The 10719-nt window shown below is 40.9% G+C and overlaps 1 protein-coding gene across 4 annotated transcripts in view; it reads right to left on the reverse strand.

Annotated features, from left to right (window-relative positions):
• Positions 1-9990, reverse strand: part of NXPE3 (neurexophilin and PC-esterase domain family, member 3) — a 32454-nt gene extending 22464 nt beyond the window's left edge. Inside the window, exons 1-4 of one of the 4 annotated variants that reach the window (XM_012733966.1) lie at positions 9902-9989; positions 6872-7059; positions 5201-5286; positions 4355-4634 (exon numbers count right to left, since the gene is read on the reverse strand). In XM_012733966.1, the coding sequence (XP_012589420.1) occupies positions 4355-4447 (93 nt within the window). In that variant the 5' untranslated portion in view covers positions 4448-4634; positions 5201-5286; positions 6872-7059; positions 9902-9989. Of the gene's footprint in view, positions 1-4354; positions 4635-5200; positions 5287-6871; positions 7060-9901 lie in introns of all 4 variants that reach the window. The other 3 variants (XM_012733977.1, XM_012733961.1, XM_004675241.2) reach the window with 3 other exon arrangements.
• Positions 9991-10719: the final 729 nt, after the last annotated feature.

The following is a 10719-nucleotide window of genomic DNA, read 5'->3' on the forward strand; positions in this document are numbered from 1 at the left end:
CCACTCTGTCTCTGGTGAATCCTCTCACCCTCCGCATCTCTGGCCAGTACCCCAGTTCTGTATGAATAAATAAATAAATCTAAAAAAAAAAAAAAAATGGGGGAGGGAAGTGCACAGGACTATGGTGATGGCACATGGGTGACATGGTGATGGGAAACCCACGGGGATTACAATTGAGATGAAAAAATAAAAAATGTACAAAATGATGTAAAAATAAACTATTATATTATAAAAAATAAAAAAAATTTAATGGAGAGAAAGGATAATATAAAAAAATGGAGTCTGTGCTTTTTCGAAAACGCTAAGACACTCTAATCAAAAGTCAGGAGCAGGAGCATAGAATTGAAAAGGAATTAAGGGCTGGGAGACTGCCAGGTTTCAGGGTCTTTTTCATTCCCTACTTCCTTCTTTCCATCCCAAGCTTTCTAACCAATTATCATCACAGTGAAATATTAAACAGTTTAAAAGTTAAGATAACATTCTCATTCTGGACAAGTTGACCTCTTCAGACAAGGGAAGATGCTTCACCACACTCCACCAAAAGACTTATTTATATTGTCAAAATTAGAATTGTCTCACCTCATTCATCACTGCCAGCTCCCTTTTCCATTACTATTCAATTTTTATTTGTGCAGATAATTAGAGCTCTTAGATGACATTCAGCCCAGAAATTTCCAAGGACTAAAATGGATCTAGCATGGGAATTTTCTATCATTCTTTCCTGACTATAATAATAGTAAAATGTGGGACTCTGGCCTACCTCCTTAACTCTTTCCTCACTTATCCTACATGTATACAACTACCTTTCCCCCACTATTCTTACATTCAGTTGATTGTTATAAAACAAAAACATCCACTTGCAAAATCAATGCAGAGAGTGCCACATACACTTAAGGTTTTAAAATGTACTGCCCTCCAGTTAATCTTTGACAAAGGAACAAAGAAGATACAATGGAACAAAGAAAGTTTGTTCAATAAATGGTACTGGGAAAACTGGAAGCTACTTGCAAAAAAATAAAACTAGATCACTACCTCGCACCATACACAAAAATCAACTCGAAGTGGATTAAAGACCTAGACATAAGAGCGGAAACCTTAAAACACCTAGAAGCAAAGATGGATGAAACACTATACAACATACACTTCAGTAACATCTTTGAAGATACAGCACCCAATGCAATGATAGTGAAAGCAAGGGCAATTAGATGGGACTACATCAAGTTAAAGAGCTTCTGTACAGCAAAAGAGTCATTACAAAAAACAGACATTCAACTGATTGGGAAAAATTTTCTCACACAAAACTAGCAATAAAGGATTGATCATAAAGATATACAAAGAACTGATGAAACTCAACAAAAATAAACAACCCCATCAAAAAATGGGCAGAAGAGCTAAAAAGACACTTTTCCAAAGAAGAAATGCAGATGGCCAACAAACATATGAAAAAATGTTCAACATCACTTGTAATAAGGGAGATGCAAATTAAAACCACGAGATACTACCTCACCCCAGTGAGACGGCCCATCTTCGAACAGCTAACAATAATGTTAGTTAAATGTTGTTGCGAGGACATGGAGAAAAAGAAAACCTCCTGAATTGCTGGCGGGAATGCAAACTAGTACAACCACTATGGAAAAATGTTTGGAGGTTCCTCAAACTGCTTAACATGGAGCTTCCCTACGACCCAGCAACCCCACTCCTAGGTATCTACCCAAAAGACACAAAAACGCTGATTCAAAAAGATACCATGCTTATTGCTGCTTTATTCATAACTGGAAAGGCATGGAAACAGCCCAAATGCCTAAAAGTGGACGAGTGGATTAAAAAGATGTGGTACATACACACATGGAATATTACTCAGCAACCAAAAAAAATAAATAAATAAACACATGCCTTTTGCAGCATCACGGATGGAGCTGGAAAAGATCATGCTTAAATGAAATAAGCCAGAAAGAAAAGGAAAAATACCAGATGGTTTCACTCATATAGCAGGAGTATAATGGACCAGGCAAGAAAATAATAATAATAATGAACAGCTATATCCCAGAGACATTTTGTGGGAGTGGAGTGGGGAATGGGATCACAAACAGTGGGGGGAGGGAAATGCATTGGACTTTGGTGATGTGCAGGGTGATTTGGTGATGGGAAGCCCAAGGGGATTACAACTGAGATGGAAAAAGGCACAAATGATGTAAAAATAAATTATTATTTCTTTTTAAAATGTACTGCCCTCCTGTAAAAATAAACTTTTTAATAAAAAAAAAAAAAATGTACTGCCCTCCTATCACCCTCCATTTCTCCAGATCAGCTCCATTTCCCAACATGATTCTTTCAAGTCTCTGCACATAACCCTCCAGCCCTCTACACTTTCTACTTCATCTATAAGCAAGAACTTCCTCAGTGCCCCATACCCCAGCAGTAAATGTATCTAATTGCCAGTCTTCATGGTATCTTACCCTCTTCAGCCAGAAAGAGGAGTATGTGTTTTCCTACAAAATTAGTAATATAATAACAAAAATACTCATGATGTATACTATGTCCCTCATCCAATATAAGATTATAGGCTCAATGTGCTCTAAATCCTCCTCCTGTTGTTCCATGAATCTTTCTCCTTTTAGCTGCTATTATCTCTTTCCCCCCTGAAATTCAAATTCCTTGGACCTCCATTTCCAAGATAAGGTGATCTACAGTTGTTTCGTGATTAAAGTCTTGAGAGTATTTTCAGGTAACAGCATAGAGAGGGGAAACATGGAGCATGGTAAAATACTTAAGTTCAGAAGATGGAACTACGAGGCTTAAAAGAGCCAGCTGGGGCCCTCCCTGGTGGCATAGTAGGTTAAAGCACAGCACTAAAAAAGCTTAAGCCACTTCCACATGAGTTCAATCCCCACCTGCCCTGGAGAAGATCCACATGGCACGCAGCAGATCCCTCCTGACCCGCCCGCTGCACCCCTCTGCAGTGTACTTTGTCAGTTGGCCTGTTCTGCTCCCCACTCTGTCTTTGGTGAATCCTTTCACCCTCCTCATCTCTGGCCTGTACCCCGGTTCTGTATGAATAAATAAATCTTTAAAAAAAAAAAAGAAAGAAAAGAGCCAGCTGATTAGAACACAGTATAGTGTAACAGGAAGAGAGCTGCACATACAATGCTCAGGAGATTTACAGAGGGGCTCACTCCAGTGTTCATCAGAGTACTGAGAGCAAGTGTGTGAAGAAGCTACCAGGAAAAGAACCAACTAAAAACACAAAAGAGAACAGTGACCTGAGCTCCCACAAGGCCATGATACATTCATCCACGTAAAAGCCAATGAGCAAAGAAACACCATGAGCAAAAAAAGACCATTATTAATTTATACCTGTAACCTGAGAAGTACCATGAACCAACAAAATAAAAAGGACAGCATCATTTTATATAGAAAACTACTCCATAAATTTTGTAGATAATAGAAGAGGGAGGAAGAGGGGGGTAATTACTAAGTAACTTCTTAGTGCCAGACACTTAAAAGGAATTCAGCAAGACATGTTTCATGCCCTCCATTGCTGTACAGCAGTGTTCAAAACAGATTCATCATCTTCCACTCCAGAAATGCTCCAGCTTTTTACCAGGAAAGGAACTTACCTTTATCACTCTAAAGTTCCTATAGAGTCTTCTGTTTTCCTTTCTTTAGAGTACTTTTCATATTACTAATTACTTTTTTTTTAAATAATATAATAGTTTATTATTACATCATTTGGTGCCTTTTTCCATCTCAGTTGTAATCTCCGTGGGCTTCCCCTCACCAAATAACCCATGTGCCATCACCATAAGTCCAGTGCACTTCCCTCCCCCGCACTGTTTTTGATCCCATTTCCCATTCCACCCTGTAAAATGTCTCTGATAATATAGTTGTTCATTATTATTATTTTCTCAGCTGGTCCTTTATATTCCTGCTATGAGTGAAACCATCTGGTTTTTTCCCTTTTCTTTCTAGCTTATTTCACTAAGCATGATCCCTTCCAGCTCCATCCATGTTGCTGCAAAAGGCATGTGTTTGTTTGTTTGGTTGGTTGCTGAATAATATTCCATTGTATATATGTACCACTAATTACTTTTATTATTATTTTATATTCTATAATTATGATTATGAATTATTTTCTCTCATACATGAAGAAATCATGTCTATCTCGCTTACCACTGTACCCTCGGTGACTAGCACAGTATATAACCATTATAAGGCACCTAAGTACTTATTAAAAAATAAAAACAAGAACCATGACCAGAATAAGTTTCTTAATAGTTAACATTTCTTAGGCTAGTTAGCCCCAAATTCCTAGGTTTGGTTCCCTCACTTATCAAGGAGGATACTGAGCACTCACCTCTACCTGAGTAATATTAATGACCAGCACCACCACCATCAACACTGCAAATAGACAGCAGAAAAGTCGTAGTTTGAAGAAATTGAACCACATTGTCTGGCTGTATCTTGATCACCCATGGCCGACACCATGCTACGTTCACTACTCAAAACTCCATATCTTTGCTTTTCTGAGCTGCAGACAAGCTTTTAGTTTAATTTGCTTCTTTCCTTAAGAGTTCTTCATACAGAAGTGATGATATGGTTGATTTAAGAAGCACATTTTTTTCTTCAAAGGACACCTTTAAAGGGAAGAATACAACAACAGGTCAGTGACTGCTTTAGCCTAGGATGGATCAAGAGAAATGACATCTTTTCCTTATCCTGATGGAAGGTGTCAAGTCATAAGAAGAAGGCAAAGTGCCAGACCACAATAACATTTCCTGGGAAACAAGAATTACCATTCCTCTATATGACAGAACTAAGTAAACAACTTCTGAGTGCCAGCTCCTCTACCACATCTTTGGTCCATTAATGCTGGTCTTCAACTGAACACAAGGCAAAGGAGACAAAACACCTATTCTGAAGATGTAGAAGAATGTTAAGCTTGAGAAGTTAATAGGATAACCAACTCCTCCATCACATATGCTAGAGGAAGGGTTCACAGACTATAGCTCCTAACTGCTGTCCCATAATGAATTCAAAATGCTTTCCCAAGCTGCTATTTTTTAATGGAAATTTGTTAGAAGCGTTATTTATTTATGTATGTAAGAGCTAGGCCACAGGTGCAGGGTGTGGGGGTGAGATCCCAGCAAAAGATCAAACTCATGCTTCAGTGGCTACTAATAACTTCATAGTGCTGACTTACCCCCCTGCACCTCCAGGGAGGCTCCAAACTGCTATTTTGTTATAGGTAAGCAGAAAAGTGGTAGGATTTTGTTCCAGCAAGGCTTTCTAAGGAGGGCAAGGAAAAAAAGAAAGGATCTCAGAAAACTGTAGCTTCATCAACACTCCTCACAGCTTCATGGCCAGTCCCCCTTCTCCTTACTCCTCTACTCCACATGTCTGATCCATTCCTATACCACAATGATCAAGACATTGCTCCCTCACCCTAGCGTCAAGTGGAGACAAGGCTAAGTTATTCCAATGTGCTTTCCTACATACTTAATATTCCCATAGCACTTAGCATTTTCACCTCTCAGCTGTTCTCTATATTTGTGTGTATTTGGTGTCTTCATGACTAGACTATACCAACAACTATGTATTTTTTAAAATACCATAAAACAGGTGTTATAGAAAAAAATATCTTAATAACAATATATTGCATTGTTTTTCCTATTTCCTCATAGTACTAGAGCTTTACATGATATATACTGATTCAACAATTCACACAATAAATAGTTATGAAGGTCTACTCTGTACTATACTCTTTCTAAGTGTGAGAAATTTGCCTTGGAAAAGCTTAAACTCGTGTAGATAAGTATTTGTGTAGTACTTGTCCTAAAGAAAGAAGCATAAATTTACCAATCCTAATCATTTCCTCAGCCAGGAATTGTGAAAGACTGCATTTAACTATTTCATGGAGCCCTCCAAAATCCGTTCTCTAACACCCAGACAACCACCCACCCAGAAAGTACCTAAAAATTCTGGAAAGGAAATGGGTGAAAAATAAAGGGAAAAAGCAAGGCCCCAACAGCTCCTTTGTAGAAACCCTACTCAAAAAGTTGGCCATAATAATTTCCCTGATGGCAAGAGAGGGAGAAAAATCAAAGGTTATACTGCACAGGAAATCAGACACCAGCAGTGTAGAGTAGGTCAGTGGGGTTCAGAGCAGGTAGCAGCACAGCAGTAGTCAGTGGTACAAAAGGTAACAATGGAAATGACCCCACAGCTAAAGAAAAGCTGACCCCAGAGCTAAAGAAGCTACAGTGATATATAAGTAGCAAAAAATACACAAGAATTCCTTCAAGGCTAGGGACTTATACCAAAAATCATCATGGAGGGTCCTACCAGGAAAACACATGACAACTTACTATGAACAAGCAACACAGAGATTTCTGCAATCCATTTGTACACCTCAATAGATGTAGCCTGAGACATTTCTCTGAAGAGACAAAGACTAAAATGTCACTTCTGGACTGTTTTGTTTTTCTTTTTACCTGCGTGTCCTAATTTTTCACTAGGAAATAATACTCACTAGGAAGCAATTAAAAGTAATTAAAGACAAGACATTAAGAGAAATGAGTCTTTAAATAAGATATGAAAAAAATCAAATTAAAAAGAAAGATTTCAACGTGAAGAAGAGATCTCTAACAGGTTTAAGTCATTTTCTTACAAATATAAAATCGACTGAAAAAATATGTATATATAACCGAGGCATTATTACAAGAAAGAAACTTACAAAAAGAGCATAAATATCATTTGGCATCACAAACAGTGTCAGAACTGAGTGAAAACAATAGTGTTACATGGGAGTGACTCTGTAAGTACATTACTGTAAGTACATTAAAGCAAAAAATAAAATTGAAGTGTTATTTACCTTTTTTTGGGAAAAGTCCAGTTCCCAAGAAGAAATGTTTACCAGAAATAAGAAATAAGAGTTTGCATCTAACTTTCCGCCCAGGGTAAAGTCCTGAACTCAAGCAATCACCACAACAGCCCTTATTATTTTCTTGCCTCATTTGAAGCACAAGTTGATGTTTTTTCATTTTTATACCATTCTTCCTGCTGCAACAGAGATAAGGTATGTGAAATAAAGGCTAACAATTACTGAAAATGAAATAAAACATTTGAAATTAAGAGTACAACTTTGTATCTCAAAGAGATGGACATAGATTTCAGTACCAGTTAGAGGAATGGAGATATTAACATTTTCTCTACTAGTTAAAAAAAAACAATAACAGGCCCTCCCTGGTGGCTCAGCGGGTTAAAGCACAGCACTGAGAATCTAAAGCCGCTTCCGCATGAGTTCAATTCCCGCCAGCCCCGGAGGTGATCACATGGTGTGGCAGACCTCTCCTGACCCGCCCGCTGCTCCCCTCAGCAGTGTACTTTGACCATCTGCCTGTTCTGTTGCCTACTCTGTCTCTGGTGAAGCCTCTCACCGCCCCTGAGCTCTGGCCTGTACCCCAGTTCTGTATGCACAAATAAATAAAATCTTTAAAAAAAAAAAAAAAAAAAAAAAAAAAAAAAAAAAACAATAACAGCTATATACATGGACTTAAATATGACATATCAATCAGATTGGAACTAAAGGTCAAAACTTTGTAAATAAGAATATAATTAAAAAAATATAAGCCAAAGATAAAAATTCCTTGTTATTTTCTTAAAGACACACTAATTATATAGCTCAAGGATCCATCCTAGCACTGTAGCAGAGATTTACAGGTCTATATGGATCTAGAAATTATAGCTCCATGAAGACTCTAAATTTGAGTGTTGTTTTCAAATCTTTATGAAGAGTCAGTCCACCACTTATTCATGCTCCATCTCTATGTTCAAAGAACAAGCAAAAAGTAAAATGCATGGTATGTTGGGACTGCTTTGCCAGATTTTGATTAAGACTATTAACCAACCAATCTAACTTCTTAATCATCTTCAGCAACAACCCTAGACTGTTACATAATTTCCCATTCCCATCTTACAAAAAAAAGCCATTGATGGCTTTCAATGCTTGGAATTACAATTGTACATTCACACAAATGGAATACATGAATTTAGTGGAAAAAAAAAGAAAGAAAATTAGGTAGTAAACACATCCTCTTGGGCGTTAATGTTCTCAGATAACCATTTCACAAAGACAGTACAGTTTTTGAAACTATCCCCTGACTGCTCTGATCTGTTAATCACATAAATATAATTGCACTTGTCAGAGCAAGGGGCTGAATTTTAATTAAGAATACGTGGTTCCCTATATTCTGAATTTACATGAAATATACCAAATGTAAAAGTTTATATGTAAACTTTTCAAAGAGCAACTGTATTTCAAAGGATGTTGAAAAAGATTTTGTATGTAATGTAACAGAGCAGAGTCTAAATTAGTGGGAACTCACCCAGGAACAGTTGACAATGATGGGTCAACTGAATATGGCCACTCCTCCAACAAAGATGAAACAAGGACAGATGTCTGCAGAATTTATTTTCCCAACTTCCACTTCTCTTTTATTTACCAACCCACTTGTCCAAAGTGCTGACTCATCTAGGCTTCCCCTTATCCTTTCAAAGCAGTGCATCAAGCTATCATAGGGAGTAGGGAAAAGGCTGAGAAGTAAACAAACCAGTTCAAAATGCCACGGTGTTGCAAAAAAAAAAAAAGGGAGTGGGGGGAGTGGTATGTTCATAGGTCCACAGTGTTCAACCTCGCCTGCACATTAATATCAACTTGGAAGCTTTTACAAACATCAATGCCTAGACACCGACCAACTGAATCAGCATCTATGGGACTAGGGTCCAAGAAAAAGGTGCCCACTAGAACAGGGTGGCCAGAGGAGTGTTTTCTGCATCTGTTGGTCAGAACTTCAGTCATCTATTCCTTTGTTTCCTTTCACAGCTACAAACACCAGCAGACTTTATCAAGCCCACCCAGCCTGTGAGGATAACAGGCCGGGAGAAAAGATACTTAAACATAGTGAAAGGAAGAAAGAACCCAAACATTATGAAAGAACAGTTGTGCTGCCGCCTCCACGGTGTGGAATCGAGACAATTATTTATCGGGGTCTGGGAGTCCCGCCAGCTCCAGGCACACTCTGATGTTCCACATGATAATTAACCACAGTGAGGAGGGGGAGGCCTGTCAGAGAAGTGTGATTCTTTATCCTTGGAAAATGTAGCAACAGCCCTCCCTGAAATAATGAAAGGCAAGAGGAAATTGACATTCACACAAATTTTGTATAAATCCTGCCTGAGAATCCTTGTGACCACCATCCTTATGGTAACTGATGAAAAGCTGCAGGGTCTCCACAATGCACCGTGTGAAGTCACTTCTCCTTTCTCCCCAAATAGCTTTATCTGAGGTTCCCAAAAGACAGCTCGGAGACGGAGCAGCAGTCCAGCGAGAGCCAGAGCACCAGCCGCGAAGCACCACCCACGCAGCGGCTACTCGGGAGATGAGGGCCAAGGGGAGACACGTTGCCAAGTGCCCCTCACCGGGATAGGAGATGTAAGGGGGGCCGGGGTCCTTAGCGGAGGCCGGGGGTCCCCGTCCGCCGCGCTGAGGCGACATCTTCCCACGTTACAGCAGTCGCGAAAACTGAGGGTGAAGATGTTCTCGCCCGGTCCCGCGCCCTCCCCGCCCAGACCGGTCGCGACTTTGGAGACTCCGATCTGTGGCAGCGGCAGCCGGGAGGGGGGGAGGGGGGCCAAGCCTGCCTCCGCCTTGGGCCGCAGCCTCCCCTCGGCGCCCCTGCCGCTGGCCTCAGGGTGACACCTCCAAGGCTCCCCGCCTGGGCTTCGGGGGCTCGGGACCCCAGGCGCGAGAAAGGTGCTTCGCAGCCGAAAGACGCACTCATTAGGAGTCGGGCAAAGGGTCTCTCGGGCTGTGCCAGTACTCAGCACCCCGGCCAGCACTCACCTCCCGCTGGGTACCCTTCGTCTCAGTCTGTCGCCGCTGCCCGAGGCGGCCTGGCCGCGGCTTCCAGGCCCCGCTACGTCGCCTCACCCCCGACCCCAGGCCAGGATTGGTCGATCTCGGGGAGGGGCGGGCCTTGGGCGCTGACTGACAGCCGCCGGAGGCAAGGACGCGCAGTTTGCGCGGGTCGGGCTCAGGGCCGCGGACCCCCGAGCGCTGGCGGCCGGGGTCACACAGCCGAAATCCAGCGGGCTGGGCCCTGTCCAGTCTTGGGACCTGGGTGCGCATCGCCTTTGCACAGCAGGGCTCATCAGAGAGCGCATCCTTTTTTTCTTGTCAGCGAAAGGAACAAAACCGGAAGAGAAGATGTCCCTCTTTGGACCATCTTTGTTCAGTGATCTTATTTATTCTTCTTTGTACCAGAGATTTGCCGAGCTAATACCAGCACGGAGAAGGCTGGTCCTTGAGTCTTGATAGAAACGAATCTACTTACTCTGTTCGCCCTTGCAAAAGCCTCATTTTATTTCCTTTTCTCTGTATGACGTAGGTTTTCTGACAAAAATATCAAAATACTTTTTCTCTCCTCCCTCCCCCATTCTAGGTTATTCTATTTTGAACATTCTTCTACTGACTGGATAAAACGTCCTCAGTAGCTATGAGAAATTCAGGAACCAAGCGGAGTCCTCGGAAGACAGAAGAAGCAATTGCTCAGAAAGACGGACTGGAAGCACAGTAAGAATAAACCAGATTTATTGAAGCACAATTCAGGCTTTAAAAGTAGACCTACGTCAGCCTATTGTTTCAAAATTGAGGGAGAATTA

The sequence above is a fragment of the Condylura cristata genome, unplaced genomic scaffold (assembly GCF_000260355.1).
Source record: "Condylura cristata isolate star-nosed mole 26May11 unplaced genomic scaffold, ConCri1.0 scaffold00003, whole genome shotgun sequence".
Lineage (NCBI taxonomy): Eukaryota > Metazoa > Chordata > Mammalia > Eulipotyphla > Talpidae > Condylura > Condylura cristata.